The following is a 22,659-nucleotide window of genomic DNA, read 5'->3' on the forward strand; positions in this document are numbered from 1 at the left end:
CTCTGCGCTCTGCTCTGTTCCAGCGAACCTCCTCCCTGGAGGCACCTCAGCGGCACAGCCCTGAGCGAGAGCAGCCGGGCTGAGAAGGCCACACACCGTGTGGTTCCAAGCCTAGGACATTCTGGGCTGAATTATGCCGGGGCCCAAAGGTGGTGGGAAGGGCCAGCTAGAGGGCCAGGCCACAGAGCACCCTCACCCCCCAGGGGCCAGCCCGCATGACCCCGCACCAAGGGTGTCTGGGTGTGGCTCAGGGCCACGGGGACGCACCACACCTCAGCTGCACACCTACCTCTTGTTCGCCTCCTCCAGCTCAGCCTTCAGTTTCCCCAGCTCGATCTGCAGCCGCGCCCGCTCCCGCGCGGTCTCGTCCAGCACCCTGCGGGCGTCGGCCAGCTCCGACTCATACAGCGTCTTGATGCCGCTCACCTGAGGGGGTGCAGCAAGGCCCAGATCATGGAGAAATCCCTTTCCACCAACAGCAGGCGCTCCTGGGCTGGACACAGCTCCTACTGACGCCGGAGGCCTCCCCCGCCAGCTCAGCCCCCCTACCCCAGGGTGACCCCAGCCGGCCCGACCTGCCCAGGTCCCCTGTCCCCCACCCCGGTCACCCACCAGCTGGGCACACAGCTCATGCTTTCCGTGGCCTTGTTACCCCCAACCTTCCCCCATCCCCCCATGTCTATGTGCAGAGGGCCAAGCACAGGCGTTTACAAACACCTGGAACCAAACCAGGACGGTGAGAGAGCCCCTCCACCCCACTAGGATGGCCAGAGTCAAAAAGACAAAGGATAACAGATACAGCAACACAGAGAAATCGGGACCTCCACACACAGCGGTGGGAGTGGAAAACGGGCCAGCCGCCAGGGTCGGGCAGCTGACCCTGTAACCCTGTGACTCCACTGCTGGGACCTACCGGCGCGGTGGAAGTAACACGTGCACGCACATGAACCTGTGTGCGTGTTCATGGCACAGTTCACAGCAGCCGGAAGGTATAAGCGACCCAAACGTCCATCAATGGACCAGCAGATACACACAGTGTATCCACACACCCACGAGCACGTCCCGCGGCCGCAAGCAGGAGCAAGGCGCACTCACGCGTTGCCCCGGGGATGGACCCCGAGCCCACGACGCTCAGGGAGGAACCAGACACGGAAGGCCACATGGGGTGCAGGAGCAGCCGGGACCCCCCCTTCCACGGGAAAGGCCCCAGAGCAGAGGGGGCTGCAGGGAGCTGCCAAGGACCTGCGACGTGGTCAGGTAACCACCATCCCCTGCCCAGGGACAGAGGAGCTTCTGGGAGGTGGGACTTTCCAGAAGAGTCGGGGTTTTAACAGTCTGAGACACCCCCCCAAGAAATAAGGTTGAGTAAGTAAAAATACATCATATTGCTTGTCTCCACGACCGAGATTTTTGGCAACCCCTTGGATTCACCCGTCCTGACCCTGCTCTGGGCTCCCAGGCCACGGTCTCGGTCTCCTCAAGTGTCTTGGTTAAAGTACCGAGTTCTGGGGCACCCGGCTGTCTGGGGCGCGTAACTCTTGATCTCAGGGTGGAAGTTCGAGCACCACGGTTGTAGAGATTACTAAATAAAAGTACTAAGTCCATGCAGTGTTTCACGTCCGTGTGTGCACACACACACATGCGGGCCCATGTCCATCTGTCTTAATAAGGCACTTATCTACAGCCAGGTCTGCAAACTCAGGCCCACAAGCCAAATTCCATCCCACCGCCTGTGTTTGTCCAGCCTGCAAGCCCAGGATAGTTTTTACACCTTTAAATGGCGAAGGGGGGGTGGGCGGGAGAAAAAGAAATTTTGCGACACAGGCAAATTACAGGAATTTAGGTTTCCATGTGTATAAATAAAGTTTTATTGGCATGCGGCCTGGCCTATTCCTTTACATAGTGTCCGTGACAGCTTTCCACTGTGACGGCTGAGTTGAGTAGCTGTGATGGAGACTTCCAGCCCACAGAGCTGAAAATGCTGACTCTGGCCCTGTTCAGAAAACATCTGCCAGTCCCACTCTACGGCCCCGGGACAATGTAGAAAATGCTCGTAGAGGACAAGCACACAGCCTCTTTCAGACCACTAACAGGTGCTCTGCTGGCAGGACTTGCTTCCCTGCACCTGTGACAGTCCCTGCACAAGCCTGGGCCACAGCAGTGGGAGACCAATGGCTTGGGCCTTTTGTTAGGTCTTTAATGGCATTCTGCAACTGCCAAGAATGAACAAATGTGTTAGCATGTGTTGGCCAGGGAGGGGGAGCATGGGGGGGTGTCCAGATAACCCGAGGTGGCCTTTTCCTGTTCCCGAGTCTCTGGAGGATGAAATCTTCCCGGCTAAGAACCACAGTTCTGCAGGTAATCCCCAGACACAGGCAGCCCCAAGGGCTACTTCCTCCCACCCAGCTCATGCACCCTGCCCCTGCTCCCTGGGTCCACCTGAGGGAGCCCCCCACCTGCCCCCACCCCCCAGCAGCAACAGGACACCCTGGCAGGTAAGAGAAAAGAAACCGAAGGCTGGAGGAACTTAACACCCAAGTGGGGAGGCTCCTTGGAGAACTACCTCTCCCTCCCCGGTCCCCTCCCTTCCGGCCAGCACACAAGACCTCTCTCAAACAGAAATCCGGCCAGGCCCCAGCCCTTCCAGAAACCCTCCAGTGACATGAGCACATGGCTCTTCAGCAGAGCACGGCCTGCCCGACCAATACCCAGCAGGACCTGTACGTGGGCACGTGTGAGAGCGTGCCCGCGGGCAGAAAAGCAAGAGCTTGGAAGCTTCAGTTTTACCTCAACTGTTTAGGTTTTACTACAAGCATGTGGTACGCTTGTAACTTTTTTTTTTTTAATATTTTATTTATTTATTTAATTGACAGAGAGAGAGAGACAGCGTGAGGGGGAACACAAGCAGGGGGAGTGGGAGAGGGAGAAGCAGGCCCCCCGCAGAGCAGGGAGCCCGATGCGGGGCTCGATCCCAGGACCCCGGGATCATGACCTGAGCCGAAGGCAGCCGCCTAACCAACTGAGCCACCTAGGCGCCCCACGCTTATAACATTTTAAAAGACATCTTCAAAGGGTTCCTGAAGTGGCTTCTCCTAATGGCATTTGGGGCTGGAACATCCTCGGGGGTGGGGCCAACCTGAGCACCACCTGATGCCAGGAGCACCCCCAGCCTGATGACCACTAATGTCCCTGGGGGCAGCCTCCATGGCGGCAAGGAGCTGCTGTCAAGTAAAGCGCACACATCCCTCCTACTGGAGCCACCTTCCCGGCCCCCTTCCCACTTCTGCCCACCCACCTCTCCAGAGCCCGGCAAGCCTGGGCCCCCCTGCAGCCAAGGCCATTTCCAGGTCACTCCCTCTAAAGAGCTCACGTGACCACCCCGCGCTCCCTGCTCCAGCATCCCCTCCCTCCGTAGGTCACCAGCTCCCTCCACTGCCCAGTTCCAAGGGGCATTTATCACCTGGCCCCACGGGCAGGTGGAGGCTCCGGGAGAACAAGCTGGTGGCAACTCCCCAGCTCCAGCTGGGAGCACGGCCCTCAGCCCGGGGCGACACCTAGAGCCCCTGCACAGCCCCTGAGCTCACAGTGGGGCGGGTGTATGACCCACAGCAAGACTTCCTTTGTTCCCTGAGCTCATCTGGGTTCCAGGAGGCCTCACCAGCTGAGAAGGGAATAATGCTGCTCCCCAGACAGCCGGCGGGTCGGGTTCCCCAGGCACTCCTCATGGGCTCTAGGTACACCACCCAGCCAGCGCCACTGGCACACACTGCCCAACCCAGCAGGCAGGAACTGGGCCCACATCCTGAGGACATCAGGGGGCCACCTCGGGGGCAGACAATTCTAGCCCCGTTGTCTTAATGACAAAACCTGCCCAAGGTCACACAGACTAAAAGCAGTTTGCATCCGAGCAACATAGTGCCACCTACCAAGGAAACTTCCTCCCCATCATCACCCAAGCCACTTTCTGAGCCACTGCCTGTCCTGGCAACCATGAAACAGGGGCGACAGAACCCACGGACTACTTCCTCGGGGCGCCTGTCCTTTATTCTACAAAACACATATTAACACACACGCCCCGCCAGCTAGCACAAAAGGGGGGCCTTGTTATTTCCATTTTACAAAAGAAGCACTGAGGCCCACAGAGTTTGACTTGCCCAGGGTCACACAAAGGGTACGTGGCTCCCCGAAATGACCCCCCAGGGGCTCTCCCCCAAGTCTGTCACTTGGTCCACGGTCAGGATAGGGAAGCCTAGGCTCAAGCACATTCTGGCTTCAGGGCCTGGCTCTCCTACGGGCCCTCAGGGGGAACCACAGGGTGAGCACTCCCCCACCCCCCACCCTTATTCAGAGGAACCACACTTGGGCTTCAAGGGGCCAGCAGGGTCCAGCTAAGTAAGAAAAGAGCCTGGGGCCCGTGGGGACTGGGGGAGGGTTGGGTTGGAGCCACAGTCCCCAACCAAGGAAAGGACCCACCCAGGACACCCAGCCCTCACTTGCCCTTTGGGGGCGGGGCTTACCCAGCCCCTCTCCCTCAGTCTGCGGTGAAGCCCTGAGACCCACGTGGAAACCAAAACTTCCCACTGGATCCCCAAGACCGGATGTCTCCCCATCACCTACCAGGCTCCAGTCCATCAGCCAACGGGGGCCCCAAGGCCCACCTGAGGACCTCTCATATTTCCCATGGGTCCCCTGAGGCATCAGACCCCCTCCCCTCGGATGCCCACCCACCCCAGGTGCGGGTAGGAGACGGGAGCCAAACCACCTCCCCAGTCCCTCAACTCCCCAGAATTCATCATAGGACCTTTGCAGAGTTCCACACAGAACAGAGCACGTGACTTCCCCCAGAGACCCCCCCCCCCCACCATGAGACCCTCTACACAGCTTGAACTCCCGGTCTCCTCCGAGACCAGAGAACCCCACCAAATTTCCTCCCAGGACGCCAGAACATCCTAACGCATCCCCGAGACTCCCCACCTCTCTTAGGGGCGGGGCTTACTCTGGCTCACACCCGCTCAGCCAGGGGATCCCCAGATCGCCTCTAACCACTCAGGGCTCGACCCTGCCCCATCTCCACCAGTCGCACAGGGGGCCCCGAGATCCTTTGGGGATCCCTCAGAGGACGGGTGTACCCCAGACTGCACTCCTCACTCAGTGGATACACGAAACCCCCTGCGGGCCCCTCGGCGGGCGGGGCTTGTCCCAGTGTGCACCCCTCGTTCACAGGTCCCCCGAAAAACCCTGGGGAACCTTCGGTGGGCGGGGCCTGCTCCAGTGTGCGCCCCGCTCTCACAGGTCGCCCGAAAAATCCCTCGGACTCCTCGGTGGGCGGGGCCTGCCCCAGTGTGCACCCCTCGCCTGGAGCCCCCCGAGATTCCCTGAGGATCCCCTAGGTGGGCAGGGCCCGCCCGGCTTCCAAACCTCACCCACGGGAGGTCCCCGAAACCCCCCGGGTAGAGTCAGAGGCCGAGGCCCACCCCAGCGTGCGCCCCTAGGGCCCCCCGAAACGCCGGGGACCCCCCCGGTGGGCGGGGCCTGCCCAGTGTCACCTCTCGCGCACGGGAGCCCCCGGGGACCCTCAGAGGCCGGAGCCCCGGCTGCGCGCCCACCTCGCGCGTGGTCACCTCCTCCCTCTCGGAGATCTTGAGCAGGAGCCGGTCGTTCTCGAGCTCGAGCGCGCGGACACGGTCGATGTAGTGCGCCAGGCGGTCATTGAGCTCGCGCAGCTCCTCCTTCTCCTGCAGCCGCGACAGGCGCGTGGGCGACAGCGGCGTGGCGGGCCCGCCTGCGCGGCTGGGCAGCGGCGTGGCCATGGCGGCGGCGGCAGCGGCGGCGGCGGCGACAGCGGCTCGGGGCCCGCGCGGCTCGGGACGGCGGCCGCGGCGCGGCGGGCTCATTCAATCCGCGCCGCCGACCAAGATGGCGCCCGGCGCCCGCCGCCGTGGAGCAGCCTGGGACTTGTAGTCTGTCGCGGCTGCGCGGGGCAAGCCGGGAGCTGTAGTTTCCTGTGCGGGCAAGGCTCCGCTCGCCTCCCGCTCAGCTTCCCGCTCTGTCGACACATTGCTGTTCCTGAAACTGCTAGCGTCCAGGGCCAAGCCTCCGGACCTGAAACTCCCAGCTCGCCACCAAGTGACACCGGGTTTCTTTACAATGCCCACTTTCCCCACTTGTATAACCTACCTACCTCTTTGGAGTCCTATTAAAATTAAAGGTGAAGGAACCTCAAAAACATGCTCAGTGATGTCACTTACATGTACAATCAAAATAAAATAATAAGATAAGATAAGATAAATAACTGAGCTCACAGCAGGCGCCTGGCTGGCTCAGTCGGAAGAGCATACGACTCGACCATTGATCTCGGCATTGTGAGTTCAAGCCACACCTTGGTTGTAGAGATTACTAAAAAAATTAATTAACTTAAAAAAAAAAAAACTGAGCTCACAGATACAGAGAACAGGTTGTTGGTGGTTGCCGGTGGAGGGGTGGGAGGTGGGCAAAATAGGCGAAGCGGTCAAAAGGCAAAATCTTCCAGTTATAAAATAAAGAAGTCCTGGGGCTGTAATGCACAGCATGGTGACTATAGTTAATAACATTGTATTGTATATCTGAAAGTTGCAGAGATAGTAGACCTTAAAAGTTCTCTTCACACACACACAAAACAACAAATTGTAACTATGTGTGTTGATGGATGCCAACTACACCTACTGTGATCATTTCAACAATGTACACAAATATCAAACCATTAGGTTATACACCTGAAACTTCTACACTGTTATATGTCAATGATACCTCAATTAAAACAAATACAAAAACAAAAACAGGGGCGCCTGGGTGGCTCAGTCGTTAAGCGTCTGCCTTCAGCTCAGGTCATGATCCCAGGGTCCTGGGATCGAGCCCCGCATCGGGCTCCCTGCTCTGCGGGAAGCCTGCTTCTCCCTCTCCCACTCCCCCAGCTTACATTCCCTCTCTCCCTGTGTCTCTCTCTGTCAAATAAATAAATAAAATCTTTAAAAAAACAAAAACAAAAACAGAAACACCTCATTGACAGAAGCCAGGCACAAAAGGCCATATACTATCCGATTCTGATATAAAACGTCCAGAAGAGGCAAATCTATAGAGGAGTGTCTTGGCGCATGGCCACTGGGGCCCCGTCGTTCTCTCCGGTGGGGCAGGATGTGCAGGAGCATCTCTGGGCTCCCCACCCCTCCACCTGATGCCAGCAGCACCACAGCCCCACTCCAGTCCTAACAACCAAAATGTCTAGACATTTCCACCTGTCACCTGGAGGCAAAATTGTCCCCAGTTGAGAACCACTTCCTTCCCCTCACCCTGGAACTTGCCGGGAGAACCCCTCCTTCCCAGACATCCCACCTTGGGGAATTGGGCTGAAACAGCCTCCCTTAGGGACTCACAAATGTCACACGGAGAACGTGATTGTCCTTCCAGCCTTCTGAGGAGGCGGGATACTCACCTGTCTTGAACACCTGAAATTCACTATATATTCCCCTCTCACCGGAAGCAAAGGGCCCCCACCTTAGAACCCAGGCCGGAACAATCCCCAGCTAGACTGTCACTGCGCTGTTTTCTCAAAAGCTACCTTGTGCTTTAAACCTGATATCGTTGCCTGTACCCTCATCAAACACAAAAGACAGTCGGTAGGATACGAGGGCATTTAAAGCGAGTATGAATCCGTGATACTCCAGGCGGCAGGGCCAGAGCGGAGGAAAGAGATTGAGGTTTGAGGGTGGCATGGGGTCACCTTGCCAATGCCCCACCCCCAGACCTAGCTGCAGCCCCCTCCTCGTCAGAGCTCCGCTGACCTCCACCGCCCAGAGCCCCGACCGACCCGGTCCCCACTCAGGGCCTTGCAGGGTCCCACCCGCCGCGAAGCGCTCTCGCCCCTCTCCGCCTCCCGGTCTTTCCCCGGCCAGGATGACGCCAGTCCCCTCCGGTTGCGCCGGCCGGCCTGGGCCTCAGCCTTCCCGTCTGTGAAACGAGTCTGGCCCCGACTCCCCTTCCGAACCCCGGGGGCTGGACTCCAAGTCCCAGAAAGCCCTGCGCTTCCCGTGGGTGGGGCCCGGGGGTCCCCCTCCCCGCGCGGTTTGGGAAGCGACGGTAATTTTCAAATTTTGGCGCTGGGCGGACGGGGCGGCGACAGCGGCTGCCAGGCCCCCGCCCCCGGCCCGCCGGCCCGCCGAGCCCGAGGTCTGGGCCCCCGCCCCGCGAAGCTGGGCCGCCCCCTGCGCAGGCTGCCCCCGCCAGGCACGCGGCGGGACGCTCCGGGCCCGCGGCCGGCAGGGGAAACTAAGGCACGAGGCCCCCCAGCGGGGACGGGGCGCAGGCGGGATTCGAACGCAGGACCCGCTGGCCTCGGGGCGCAGGAGAGTTGATGGCTGTCTGCTTTGGGGGCAGGGAGTGCGGGTAGGGGGTAGGAGGGTCCGCTCCCGGGACCGTCCAGCCCGCCAGCCCGGTCCCGGCCGTTCCTTCCACGCCCCTCGCGCCGCCGCGCTCATCCCGCGCGGGGTTTGGCGCCAGATCTTTCAAAAATCTCAGTCCAACGGCTGCCCCTGGCTCCGGGCCCGGCTCGAGAGCGTGGATCCTGAATTCCGGAGCCTGGATCTGTGGGGCCTGGATTCCGGAGCCTGGGGAAGGGCCGGATTCCGGAGGCTGAATGGGGGGCGCGGCGTATTCCCGAGCCCGGAGGGGAGTGGAGATCCCGGACCCCTGATTCCAGAGCCTGTGGGCTAAGCGCTAAGAGCTGGGAGCAGAATTCGGGAACCCGGGGGGCTGGAACCTATAATCGCAAGTGGAATCTGGGAGGGAGGGGAGATGCTGAGGCTGACAGGCAGCTGCTGGTGACGGCGGTGGAATGTACTAGAGACACGGACGAATATCGACTGAACTTCTCCCCCGAGGCAGGCACGGGAGCTGCGTCAGGGTGACCCCAACAAAGATCCCTGCTCTGGGGCAGATGGCATGGGGGGAGTTGGGAGACAGGACACAGACACACACCACAAATAAGCAAATGACATGGGGTGTGGGAAGACAGGAAATGTGGGAAAAGAGGCGAAGGGGCTTGGGAGCGGGTGCGGCAGGGGGGATGCATTTTTAAACAGGGTGGGTCCCTCTGCAAAAGGCTGGGCCTTGACTTGGAGAAGCTGACACTTGAACAAGGACTCAAAGAGAAGGAGGGGGTCAACCTCGTGAACGGGTGGGGGGAGTGCCTCCCATGGAAAGGGGCCAGCTCGCGCTGGTTCTAGGCCTGGAGGAAGCGGAAAGGAATGAGAACTTCCAGTGGGTGGAGATGTCCAAAATCAACCTCGGAGCTTCGGAGCCACAATAATAACACCAAGACAGAGTTTGGGATAAAGAGGAACAATAGCTTTATTGCCTTGCCCAGCAAAGGAGGCTTCAGAAACTGCAGGCCCTCCCCAAGGAAGGTGCTGGGGAGTTTTACAGGGAAATACAGGATCTAGCCCATTTCGGCAGGAATTGTGTTTCTGCTGTCAGCTTTGTTCATCATGTCTTTAGGGTGGTACCGGGTTCCTGAGAGAGAAGGATAGGAAGGGAGGAGGGGAGGTTTGCCGAAGAGAGGAAAAGCTTACTTTAAAATCGAGCTTCGCTGAAGCTTTAGTGAAGCCATTTTATTTTTGTTCAACTTTATGCTTTTAAGTGGTTTCAGAGACGGATATTAAAGAGGGAAACAAATATGTAATCAGACATTGGTGTATTAGTTATCTGTCGCTGTATAACAAATAGCCCCAAATGAAGTGGCTTAAAGCAACTCATTTCTTATCTCAGTTTCCATGACTCAGGAATCTGGGTGGGGCTTAGCTGGGTCCTCTGGCTGAGGCTTCAGAAAAATTTACTTCAAGCTCGCCTGATGGAAGGATTCGAGTCCTTGCAGGGTATAGGCCTGAGAGTGTCAGGTTCTTACAAGCTGTTGTCCAAGGGCTGTCTCAAGTCCTCATCACATAACAGAGGATCTCTTCTGGGTTTTGAACCCTTACTGCTTGCTGCAATGGGGAAACAGAAAACAAAAACAACCCAAATATCCGTCAATGGACCCACACCTCCATGTACATTTACATGGTGGAATATCATACAGCGGTGAAGATGAATGCACCTAGGCGACGCCCATCCACAGGATGACCTCCCAGACATAAGATCCTGCAAAGAAAGCAAAGTGCAGAAGAATACCAACACTATTCTACCATGTTTATGAAATTCCAAACCTGGCTAACCCAGCCGATCTATCATTTAGGGGTACTACAAATGTGACAGAACTGAAAGGAAAAGCGGACACATGATTACTCAGAAGTCAGCACAGTGGTTTTGTCTGGTGACTCATGAGGACAGGTAGACGGTGGGGGCTTCAACATGGTCATCACATTCGATTTTATAAGCCTGCTGGTTGTGAAGTCTCTAGTCTATATGCTGGACATATACGTTATAGATGCTTGTTCTGTGTTTGATATATTTCATGTTTCAAAAATGAAAAAACAAACAAAAACCCTCCTTGGACCTGCTGTATAGAACAATGTGATCCCAATAGAAATAGAATATTCTACCACAAAAGAGAAATGGTAATCATGTGACCTCATAGAGATGTTAACTAAGCTACTGTGGTAATCATGTTGCAATATATAAATGTATCAAATCAATACACATTGTACATCTTATGGTTACACAACACAATGTTATATGTCAATTATATCTCAATTTAAAAAAAAAAAAGAATAGGCGCTCTGGGTGGCTCAGTAGGTTAAGCATCTGCCTTCAGCTCTGGTCGTGATCTCAGGGCCCTAGGACCAAGCCTCGCATCGGTCTCCCTGCTCAGTGGGGAACCTGCTTCTCCCTCTCCCTCTGGCCCTCCCCACCACTCGTGCTTGCTCTCTCTCAAATAAATAAAATCTAAAAAAAAAAAAAAAGAATATCCTAGGGGTGTGCCTGGGTGGCTCACTCGGTTAAGCATCATCGGACTCTTGATTTTGGCTCAGGTCATGATATCATTGGTCATGAGATGGAGCCCTGCATCAGGCTCCGCACTTGAGTGGGGAGTCAGCTTGAGATTCTCTCCATCTGCTCCTCCCTTCCCCCCCAAGTAAATAAATAAATCGTTAAAAAAAATTTTTAGGGGCACCTGGGGGTCAGTTGGTGAAGTGTCTGCCTTCAGCTCAGGTCATGATCCCAGGGTCCTGGGATCGAGTCCTGTGTCGGGCTCCCTTGCTTCTCCCTCTCCCTCTGCCCCTCCCTTGCTCCATGATCTCTCTCTCTGTCAAATAAATAAAATCTTTAAAAAATTTTTTTTCATTAAATCTTATTTAAAATTTGGTTTCCCTGGGGCGCCTGGGTGGCTCAGTTAGTTAAGCATCTGCCTTTGGCTGTGATCTCAGGGTCCTGGGATCGAGCCCTGTGTCAGGCTTCCTTCTCAGTGGGGAGCCTGCTTCTCTCTCTCCCTCTCCCCCTGTGTGCTCTCTCTCTCTCAAATAAATAAATAAATAAAATCTTTTTAAAAATAAAATAAAATAAAATTTGGTTTCAGGATGGCTGACTGGCTCAGTTGGGACAACATGTGACTCTTGATCTCAGGGTCATGAGTTTGAGCCCCACGTTGGGTGCAAAGATTACTTAAAAAAAAAAAAACTTAAAAAAATGTGATTTCTCAGTCACACCAGCCATATTTTATTTTTTTTATTTTTATTTTTTAAGATCTTATTTATTTATTTGACAGGGAGAGAGACAGTGAGAGCAGGAACACAAGCAGGGGGAGTGGGAGAGGGAGAAGCAGGCTCCCCGCGGAGCAGGGAGCCTGATGCGGGGCTCGATCCCAGGACCCTGGGATCATGACCTGAGCCGAAGGCAGACGCTTAACGACTGAGCCACCCAGGCACCCCACACCAGCCATATTTTAAATCTTTTTTTTTTTAATTTTATTTATTTGACAGAGAGAGGCACAGTGAGAGAGGGAACACAAACAGGGGGAGTGGGAGAGGGAGAAGCAGGCTTCCCACCGAGCAGGGAGCCCGATGTGGGGCTCAATCCCAGGACCCTGAGATCATGACCTGAGCCGAAGGCAGACGCTCAACGACTGAGCCACCCAGGCGCCCCCACACCAGCCATATTTTAAAGGCTCAGTAGCCACACACAGCTGTTCCACCAGCCAGCACAGGTGAAGAGGATGCTGGGAAAGTCACCCAGGTGAGGGCCTGTAGTGGCCTAGGTGGGGGTTGGTGCTGCACTTAGACCTAGCCTGTCCCCCTTTCTGGACCTCTCCATACATCTCCTTTTCTAGACTTCACCCCAATACCCAGGACTCAGAATCACCTGTTTCCAAACACCTGGGCTGATCTCACCCTCTGGAGCATCATCCCAAAGGCGCTCCATCACCCCATGTGCACCCTCCCTGGACTCAGGTAGCAAAGGGCAGCTGGGTGGGTTTTTTTGGGCGGGGGGAGGAGTGGATTTGTGAGCTGAGATGCCACCTGTGTGCAGGCAAGGACCCTTATCATACAGAACAAACCGCAGGGAGAGAGAAACAGGCAGGCGGTGTAGACCTAGGGCTGGCTCTCCCCACACAGCCATCTCCAGGGCAGAGCCGCCAGGAGTCCGAGAATTCTGACTAGGAAGCAGGCTTGCCAGGAAGGTTTGAAGGTGTGAGTCCCAGGTTACCTCCGTGTAACAGACTGCCCCCAAACTTTACTACTGCTCACAGATCTGTGAGCTGGGAATGTGGCTCAACTGGGTGGTTCTTCTGTCCCATGCGGGGTGGACAGGGGTCACTGGTAGCGTCTAACTTGCAGGGGGGCTGGGCTGGGTCAGCCCCTCTCCCCTTCTGTGTGGTCGCACGTCCCCATGGCTGCAGCACAGTGGGACTTCTTAGGTGGGATCTCAGGACTCCCTGAGAGCCAGACAGGAGCTGCAGGCCTTTTGAAATTTAGGACTGCAGTGGGCAGGGTCCCTTCCCTTGCGCCCCATCGGTCAGCCAGTCACAGATGCAGCCCAGATGTGCTGAAGGAGAGGGGAAACTGGGTCCGCCAACGGGAGGAATGTCCAGGAACTGCAGCTGGGTTTTTTTTTCTAACAACTTTATTGAGATATAATTCACATACCATACAATTCACACCCTACAGTGCACAGTTCAGTGGTTTTTTTTCTTTTTACTATATTCACAGCTTTGTGTATCCACCACCACAATCAACGTTCGAACATTCCATCCCCCCAAAAAGAAGCCCCGTTCCTTCCCCTCCCCCAGCCCCCGGGCCCCCAAGAGCCCCCTTCCCGTCCGTGGATGAGGCTGTTCTGGACGTGTCACCCACGTGGACTCACACCCTGTGTGGCCTTCTGTGTCTGGTTCCCTCCCTGAGCGTCGTGGGCTCGGGGTCCGTCTCCAGGGCCGCGCGTGTGGGCGCCTGGCTCCTGTGCACAGGTGATTGAATTCTAAGGTGTGGACGAACTACAACGTTTTCATCCGTCATCAGCTGCTGGACATTTGGGTTGATTCCTTGTTTTGGAAATTATAAACATTGCCGCTATTAACATTCATGAGTAGGTTTTTGTGCGGACACGGCTCTCATCTCTCCGGGGTGGACCTGCCAGGTCAGATGGTAACTCCGTGTTCACCCTTTGCAGAAGCCGCCAGACTTTTCCACAGTGGCTGTGCTATTTTACATTCCCCCCCAGCTGCGCGTGCGGGTTCCAGGGTCTCCACATCCTTGCCAGCATTTGTTATCATCTGTGTTTCCTATCCTAATCGTCCTCGTGGGTGTCCCGATGTGTGGGTCTCTAATCCCCCCGAGCATCTGTCCCGATGGGTGGATAGAACACGCTTGTGTAGCAGTTTGTTACTTGGTATGTAATTTTTTGAACCCTGAGATGTGGGTTTCGTGGCCCCCCTGAATTCTTGCTCTGGGTCCCACGAATGTTAGAGGCAGGCTTGCGGTTGGTGCCCCAGAGGCTGGAGAGAAGGGATGGATTTGTGATCTGTTTTGGAACCAGAGCTGAGGAGTTAGACGCTGCGGGGCAGGGAGGTGTGAGGGTGAGCCCCGCCCCGACCGGCCTCTCTGCACATCTGGCCCTCCTGGGGCCTGGGAGCCCTGAATATTCCCTGTCTGTTGGATCCAGTACTGGATCCACAGCAAATGCATGCCCACTTGGAACCCGTGAGTGGGACCTCGTTTGGGAATAGGGTCTTCGCAGATGTAATTGGTTAAATTTTTTTTTTCCAAAGATTTTCTTTATTCATTTGACAGAGAGAGAGAGGGAACACGAGGAGGGGGAGTGGGAGAGGGAGAAGCAGGCACCCCGCGGAGCAGGGAGCCCGATGCGGGGCTCGATCCCAGGACTCCGGGATCATGACCTGAGCCGAAGGCAGACGCTTAAGGACTGAGCCACCCAGGCACCCCTGTAATTGGTTAAATTAAGAGGAGGTCGCGGGGATGCGGGTGGGCCCTGAGTCCAACTCCTGGTGTCCTTGTGAAGACACAGAGACATCCAGGGAGAAGTCCGGGTCTAGATGGAGGCAGAGATGGGAGCCAGGCGTCTGTGGGCCAAGGAGCACTGTGCTGCCAGAGGGGCCAGAAATGGATTCTCGCTCGGAACTTCCAGAGGGAACCAGCCCACCTTGACCTTGGACCTCTGCCCTCCAGAACGGGGAGAAAATAGATCCCTGTCATTTGAAGCTGCCTAGGGTGGGGTATTTACACTAGGGGTGTAAATCCAGCACTCTTCCGAGGCCCCCGAGGTTCTGGCGGGGTCGCGCCCCCCAACCCCCAGCTCGCTGCCGGGGTCTGAGGTGAGGGCGGTCTCCAGGGACTTGTGACCTCTAGCCAAGCGACTGGCTAAGCGCTGGGGAAGTATAAATGTTCCAGTGAAAGATGCAACATTGAAGATGGTCTCGGATCATCACACTTACTCCAGCACCTCATTGCCTAGGAACGTGCGGTCCTTTGAGCTCTTTGCACCGGGTGTGACATCTCACTGGTCCCTTCATTAGTTAGGGGACTCCTTCAGTCGTTCAACCAACACACCTTTACTCAGCACTTGCTGTGTGCTGGGAACATTGTGGGGAGACACGGAAACGCCTGCTCTGATCGAGCCCACATTCTAGCAAAGGACGCGATAATAATTATGTCGGAAAAGGAAGACACACAGCGCGTCCGGTGGTGCTAAGCGCCAAGAAGGAGAAAAGGGGGGGGCATGAAATGTGCGGGTGAGGGGGGTGTGTGAAACATCTCGGGAGGCCAGGGGAAGCCCTGCTGAGAGGGGGGCAGGGGCAAGATGACCCGGGGCAGGAACGGGGTTCCAGGGAGAGGAAAGGTCTGGGTACAGGATCATGCCCTGCACATTCAAGGGCAGCAGGGAGGGTTTCCTGGTGGTGTTTCATTTGGGGAGGGTGAGCAGAGGAGGGACCCTCTGAGTGCAGCAGCAGGGGGCCGGGGGGCATGGGGGTCCAGGGAGGGAGAGGGTGGCTGCCAGTGGATTGCCAGGTCCCAGGCAGGGGAGGGGTACGGGGAGCTCTTCCCAGGTGCCACATACCTTCTAGGTCATCCTTTCTTGCAAGCCTTTCACTAGTCTGATCTTTCCCTGAAAAGAGGAAGTTAGAGAGAGATTAAGTCCTCAAGTCAAGGGCACACAGGGGTGCAGGTGGGGTTTGAGCCAGGTGAGTGTGACCTCAGACCAGAACCCCCTCAACCCCTCCCTAGGATGTCGCAGTTGGCAGGCCTCCATACCACCTGCTACTCGCCATCCCCGCCCCCCCCACCGCCCTCCCTCCTCCTCAGCAATTCCCAAACCTGCCTGGCCTTCTCACCTCCTGGCCTCTGCCCTTGTCACCTCCACCACCTGCAGCATCATCCCCACCTCCTCCCAGCCCATCCTGTCTTACCAACATCTCCAACTTCAGATGATGACTCACATCCACCCGGAAGCCTCTCCTTAGGGACAGGAATCACGTCTTGTTCATCTCTGCAAAAAAAACACAAAAAACACATGATGTCAGAGGCCAGCTTCTCCTTCAAACTTGACAGTGGCTTCCTGGCACATCCAGAGTCACACCCAGACGCCCTCCCCCCTTGCCGCAGCCCCCAAGGCCCACCTTTCTGATCTCATCCCCCCCCCCCACCTCTCACTAACTCTGCTCCAGTCACCTGGGCCTCCTGGGGGCTCCTCAAACGTGCCAGGTGTGGTCCCACCTCAGGGCCTTTGCACGTGCTATGCTGGAAGCACTCTCGCTTCATGCTTCCCAAGCCTGGCTCTTTATGTCACTCAGGTCTCAGCTCAAGTGTCATCTCCCCTGACCACTCCACCCGAAGTGGAGCGCCCACCCCCAGCACCATATCAGCATCCCTTGGGCCTCCAACCAATGCCTGAAAGTTAGAAAACACCCCTATTTAGATGCAGTGGCTGCACCCACAGAGTCCTCTTCTAAGTGCGGACCAGAAGGAACTTGTTCGGTGCTCAGAACAATCCTGGATAATGCTATTATATCCATTAGCAGAGAGGGAAACTGAGGCACGGGAGTGGAGCAGGGGAATGGCGTGCCCAAGTTCACACAGCTGACCGGAAAGAAAGCTGGGATGCAAAGCCAAGCAATCAGAAGTCTCCTTGGTCATCTCATCCCTTCCATGTGCCGTCCAGGGGGGCTCTGTCTGCCCCCCATGCTCCTCCCCTGTCCCTCACACCCCCTCCTGCTGAGCTCAGGATGCCATAACAAAACACCATAGACTGGGGGGCCTTGAGCCATAATCCCTGACTCCTCACGGTCCTGGAAGTTGGAAGTCGGGAATTAGGCTCCAGCAGGGTTGGCCTCTCCCCACTGCTGCCTCCACCTTCTAGCCATGTCCTCACATGGTGTAGAAAGGGCTGATCTCTCTTCCTCTCCTTATAAGGGTGCTAATCCACCACGGGGCTCCACCCTCATGACCTCACCTAACCCGAATCACCTCCCAGAGGCCCCACCTCCAAGAACCACCCCACTGGAGGTCTGGGCCTCAGCTTACAGAACACAAACATCTGGTCCCTAACACCTCCTGTCATGAAGAGGGCCTCCAGGCAGCACCCCTCCTCTCCCACTTCCTCCCCAGGCCCTCCTCTCCTCCTGGAGCATTCCAGCCTCCATGCTGGATTCCCCCTCCCGGGGAAGGCAGACCCTCCAACCCCCTTGCTTTCTTCCTTCATCCACTGAGAGCAACCCCCTGGCTCCCAGGTTTGTGCGGAGAGGGTGGAGGTGAGGGAGGGTTTAAAGGCAGGGTCCCAAGAAGCAGGGCCTGGACTTGGGTGAAGCAGAAACTCAATCAGTATGAGAAATGCTATTTTGATGCAATGCTTTTAAGAAAGTAAAGCAAATGGAAAAAAAAAAATCCATGGATACATTTTCAAAATTTTAAATCAGGGCAAATCAGTCATACTGATTTTTTTCCTTTTGGCTGGGGCTCCGAAATGGCTTGGTGTGGCAGTCATTGATCCTGTCTTGATGGGAGATTTTACCATTGCGTCCATCACAGACTTTGGGGGGCATTTGTTTGAGTTAAACTATCGCAATAAAACATTTATCTCATTCTGGACCAGTGGCCATGGTTGCATGAGCTTGTCACTATACAAAACCCACTGAACTGGACACTGTAAGAGGGTGAGTGTTATGGTATGTGAATTACGTCTCAATTTAAAAAATGAGAGAAAAAAAATTAGTTATCTTGATGACTGAGTTTTTTGCTGATCCCTTAAATTTTGCACCCCAAGTGTTAATGCTCTCTGCCCCCTTAGCCAGAGCAAAGCAGAGCCTCAAAGAATCTGTGTGCAGACCTTTCCTGGGAATCAGCCTCCTCCTGAAAGGCCAGGCTGTGTCCTCTGCCTGGCATGCCTCCTCCCGTCTTCACCAGGAAAACACCCACTCATCCTTCTGCACTCACGTTGCTTTGTCTCCTCCCCAGTCTGGCTTCCTTGATCCCTGTGTGCCCCCCACCCCTCCCTGTCCTCTCCCTCTAGGCTCCAAACATCCAGTCCTAACCCCTGGGGCCTTGGGATATCTGGAGTATCTGGGAATATCCTCAGGGAACTCTAGGCTCTGTGCCCTTGAACTAGTAACACTGTCTTCCCGAGTCTCTATTCCTTCTTCTGTGAACTTGGCACAGCCGCAAAGTGCCACTTTGTGGGCAGTGAACGTGGTGTGAACCCCCAGAAGAGAGACTGCTTACAAAATGCACAGCACGTAGTAAGCACCTGATAAAAGCTCAGTCATATTAGTACCTTCAATGCAATGCAACATTACAAAAAATGAGGTTCCAGGGGCACGTGGATGGTTCACTTGGTGAAGCATCTGCTCGGGGCTCAGGTCATGATCCCGGAGTCCTGGGGCTCCTTGCTCAGCGAGGAGCCTGCTTCTCCCTCTGCCCCTCCCCCTGTTTGTTCTTGCTCTCTCTCTGACAAATAAATAAATATATAAAATGTGGTTCCATTTATCAATTCTTGAGACAAAGGGTCTCATTTTTTAAAAAGGGTCTCATTTTTGAGGTGGGTATGGATATGCCCGTTCCCTTGCTGGGGAAGTCCCGGACTCACGTATTCTCCCATGGGGGGGCTGTGGGTCTCACCCTCAGTAGATGCAATCACCCCTCCTTGGTGCAGATAGGGACATCCTCAAGGGCTGGGTTTAGGGTAAGGTGACTCAGGAACAAAATTTAAGGGGGCGCCAAAAACTCAATCATCAAGATACATATTAAAAAAAATCAAAATCGGGGCGCCTGGGTGGCTCAGTTGGTTAAGCGGCTGCCTTCGGCTCAGGTCATGATCCTGGAGTCCCGGGATGGAGTCCCGCATCGGGCTCCCTGCTCGGCGGGGAGTCTGCTTCCCCCTCTCCCACTCCCCGTTTGTGTTCCCTCTCTCGCTGTGTCTTTCTCTGTCAAATAAATAAATAAAATCTTTAAAAAAAAAATCAAAATCAGTGCCAAAAAATCTATGGTGAACAAAAGATGAAAATTGTAAATAAAGAAAGGGTCTGACCTTGTACCTACACAACTCACTTCCCTGCCATACCCCCAGTTCTGGCCCTATTGGATATTTAAAATCTTGATATTTTGTTCGCCATAGATGGGGTGTTTTATTTTGCATAAATTTTGATTTTTAAAGAATACTGCTTTAGAATACTGTTGATCTTGATGACTGAGTTTTGTGGCATTTCCTTAAAATTTGTGCTGGAGGCAAATGCCACAGACTCGCTACCCCAATCCCATCTCCAGGTTCCACTAAGATTTTACTGATGAAAACAGGCATCCACAACAGCCAAAAGGGGGAAGCAACCCAAGTGCCCATCGATGGAGTAATAGACAAGCAAAACATGGTCCATCCAAACACTGGAATATTATTCAGCCTTAAGGGGTGCTGGGGTGGCTCAGTTGGTTAAGCAGCCAACTCTCGATTTTGGCTCAGGTCATGATCTCAGGGTCATTGGATCAAGCCCTGAGTCAGGGTCTCCCTGAGTGTGGGGTCTGCTTGTCCCTCTCCCTCTGCTCCTCGAACTGCTCATGCTCTCCCTCTAATAAATAAGTAAATAAATAAAATCTTAAAAAAAAAAAAAGGAAGGATATCCTGGGGCACCTGGATGGTTCAGTCCATAGAACATGTGACTCTTGATTTTGGGGTCATGAGATCAACCCCACCTTGCACTAGAGCTTACATTAAAAAAAAAAAAAGAAGGAAAAGAAAAAAGGAAGGAAATCCTGACACCTGCTACAACGTGGATGAACCTTGAGGACATTGTGCTCAGTGAAATAAGCCAGACACAGAAGGACAAACACTGTCTGATTCCATTTATAGGAGGTGTCTAAAATAGGCAAATCCACAGAGACAGAAAGTGGAATGGTGGGTCCCAGGGTCTGGGTTCCTGTTGAATGGGTACCGAGTTTATGTTGGAGAGGATGGATCTAGATAGTGGTGGATGGAGTTTTGCATCTAGATAGTGGGTGATGGTTTCACAGCACGGAGAATATATTTAATGCCGCTGAATGGTACATTTGCAAATGATCAAAATGTATTTTACCATAATATAAAAAAAAACAAACCAGGTACACCCGGGCAGTAGTTTGTCTCTGATTTTGAAAAGACATGGCATCTCTAAAGTTCTTTGTCGCACATGTAAAATATTGTGTATATAAAATACTGCAACTGTCACCCCAGTCCCGTCACCCTCACCCTCCTCGCCTCACCGCCCCCGCCCCCGCCCCCGGGCCTCCCTTCCGGCGCTTCGGTCGCAGAGACCTCGTGTGGCCACCAGGTGGCACCGCCACACCTCTCAGCGCCCGGGACATTTCGCGCCCCCACGGTGGGCGGCGCGGAGGCGGTGCGATGCGTCAGCGGGACCGCGGGCCCGGGAGCCAGGGGAACCGAGACGCGGGACCAGACCCCAGGCTGGCGGGGGAGGGGACGCAGCTGTGAGTCACCCGGGAGCCCCCGATCGACCGTGGGAGGCAATCCCACGCCGGCCTGCCCGCCAGGCTCGTGAACTGCCTTCCCGGGGAGACGGTGAGGCTGGCGGCAGTCCCTGAGTGCAGCCGTGCCTGTCGCACACGTGTGGCTCCAACACCAACTGGCCGGTGGCTTGCGGGAGTCGTGGCCTCCCTAAGCCTCAGTTTCCCCTTTTGTCTAATGCAGATTAAGTATGGACTCTGCTTCTCGGGTCTTTGAAAATTAAATGAACCATGATACCGGGAGCCTGGTACGCCGTAGGCGCTCCGTGCATATCAGCGTCCACTCCGGAAGGAGGAATAAAAGTGGCCAGTGTCACTGCCGGCGCACCCGAAGCGGCCCGGTGCGGCGCAAGCAAGAACCATCCCTCCCCGCTTCCTGCGCCGCCAACAGCTCTGCGCCGCCAGGTGCGGAGGTGCGGTCGGATGGTGAAGCGCGGGGCGCCGCCAGGGGGCGCGCGGCCGGCCGGGCCCAGCCACCTGCACATCCCACGCGCGCCCCACCCTGAAACTCGCGGGGGGTGACGAGGGGGCGACCGGGCTCGTCCCTAGAGCGCCTACGGCTGTGCAGCCCTTACTTCTGGGGACCTCGAGGCGGCTAGCCCTTGCCACCGGGTGACATTTATTGAACGCTTACTGTGTACCCCTTGTTTTATTCGATGCTTCCTGCAACTCCATGAGGCTGGTGTGCATTCTCAGGGGGCAGGTGGCGACACAGAGGCCGCCTTCGCAGCTCGCAATTTTGGGGGCCTCCCGGCGGCCTCATGCAACCACCACCGTCTATCGAACACTTACTATGTACCCTTTATTTTATTTAACGCTCCCTCCAAACCAATGCGGCCGGCGTTGCATGGCCATTAGACAGGTGGGGACACAGGGCCGCAGATAAGTTAAGTCACCCAGGGTCTGGGGTCCCTGCAGCCAACCCCCCCCCCCCCGCACACACACCACCTGCGGAGGGGAGGAATCAGGCTGCAAACTGGGCCCCCTCCTCGTGCAGGCCCTCAGCAGAACTTGGGAAAGGCGCGGGCCGGGGACTCTCCCGGGGCCAGAAGGGGATTCCAGGCCCCCCCCCGCTCCGAAAGTCCGCGCCGGCCTTGCGCGCTGGAAATCCCGCGCGCGCCCCGAAACGCGGTGCAGCTGCCGGGAAATCAGGAGGAAAACTTCTGCTTTTTTTTTCTTTTCTGGCACTCACGCTCCCCGCCGCCACCACCCTCCCCCCCCCCCCGCGCCCTCCTCCCGGCTCTCGCCCCCACGTGGGCGCCCCCCGCGCGGCGCTCCGCCCCCTCCCCGACGTCGGCCAACCGTAGCGCGACTTTCTCTCGCCTTTGTTGGCTCGCCAATAGGAGGGGCGGGCGCGCCACCGAGGCCACGCCTCTGGTTACGAGTCTATAAATGTCTGCGCTGGCGGCCGCGGGCTCAGATCGCTGAAGTCGTGGACGCGATCCTTTTCTCTGCAACCGTGAGGATTGTTCTTGCTGAGGATTTTGCCATTTTTCTTTTTTCCTTCTTTGGGGGAGGATTTCGCTGCCTTCCGAAGGTCTTGAATGAGCGCTCGGGCTCCGTAGGAAGGTTTTGGGCTTTCCGGCCTCGGATTTTGCATTTTCTCGCTGGGGACTGTCGTGGGGCTGCTTTCCACTGTGGATTATAACTGCAACATGACCCTGGAAGAGCTCGTGGCGTGCGACAACGCGGCGCAGAAGTAAGTAGCCGGGGCTGTGGCCGCCTGACGGCAGCCCGGCCGGGCGGGGACCTGAGCTACTGGTGGCCGGCCGGGCCGAGCGCTGACCCCCCTTCTTTCCTGACCCCAGGATGCAGACCGTGAGCGCCGCCGTAGAGGAGCTCCTGGTGGCCGCGCAGCGCCAGGACCGCCTAACCGTGGGGGTGTACGAGTCAGCCAAGTTGATGAATGTGTGAGTCACACCCCGTCCCCGGACTGGGCGCGGGTGGGGACCCCCTCCGCTCTGCACACTCCCTGCTGCACCTCTCTCGCGCACAGGGCTAGGATTTCCCCAAGCGTCCCCACTGTGGATGGAGCGCCTCTAGGCTTGCTTTGGGGCGGGGCGGGGGGGGGTTGCAGTATCCTGACGCTGCAGCGTTTGCAAGTGCCCACCACCATATTTGCTCCTGCCTTCTCCCCCCCTAAATATTTTGAAGCGTGCATTCCTTCCCCCCCCCCCCGCCCCCGCCGCCTCCAGCTGCA

General features: G+C 56.1%; 2 protein-coding genes and 1 long non-coding RNA gene across 3 annotated transcripts in view; 1 reads left to right on the plus strand and 2 right to left on the minus strand.

Moving 5' to 3' along the window:
- Window positions 1–5,910, minus strand: part of LMNB2 (lamin B2) — a 10,647-nt gene extending 4,737 nt beyond the window's left edge. Inside the window, exons 1-3 of the mRNA XM_081805191.1 lie at window positions 5,607–5,910; window positions 290–426; window positions 29–35 (exon numbers count right to left, since the gene is read on the minus strand). Of these exons, the coding sequence (XP_081661317.1) occupies window positions 29–35; window positions 290–426; window positions 5,607–5,894 (432 nt within the window). The 5' untranslated portion in view covers window positions 5,895–5,910. The remainder of the gene's footprint in view (window positions 1–28; window positions 36–289; window positions 427–5,606) is intronic.
- Window positions 5,911–15,291: 9,381 nt separating this feature from the next.
- On the minus strand, window positions 15,292–17,156 carry LOC145716967 (uncharacterized). Its single transcript, XR_014139914.1, has 3 exons — window positions 16,146–17,156; window positions 15,884–15,963; window positions 15,292–15,582 (listed from the first exon to the last, which is right to left on the minus strand). It is a non-coding gene; the product is annotated as an uncharacterized LOC145716967 (long non-coding RNA).
- Window positions 17,157–21,863: 4,707 nt separating this feature from the next.
- GADD45B (growth arrest and DNA damage inducible beta) overlaps window positions 21,864–22,659 on the plus strand; it is a 2,064-nt gene continuing 1,268 nt past the window's right edge. Inside the window, exons 1-2 of the mRNA XM_081805203.1 lie at window positions 21,864–22,158; window positions 22,268–22,367. Coding sequence (XP_081661329.1) covers window positions 22,115–22,158; window positions 22,268–22,367 — 144 coding nt within the window. The 5' untranslated portion in view covers window positions 21,864–22,114. The remainder of the gene's footprint in view (window positions 22,159–22,267; window positions 22,368–22,659) is intronic.

This window comes from Leptonychotes weddellii, chromosome 1 (genome assembly GCF_054177405.1).
Source record: "Leptonychotes weddellii isolate Sample4059 chromosome 1, ASM5417740v2, whole genome shotgun sequence".
Classification (NCBI taxonomy): domain Eukaryota; kingdom Metazoa; phylum Chordata; class Mammalia; order Carnivora; family Phocidae; genus Leptonychotes; species Leptonychotes weddellii.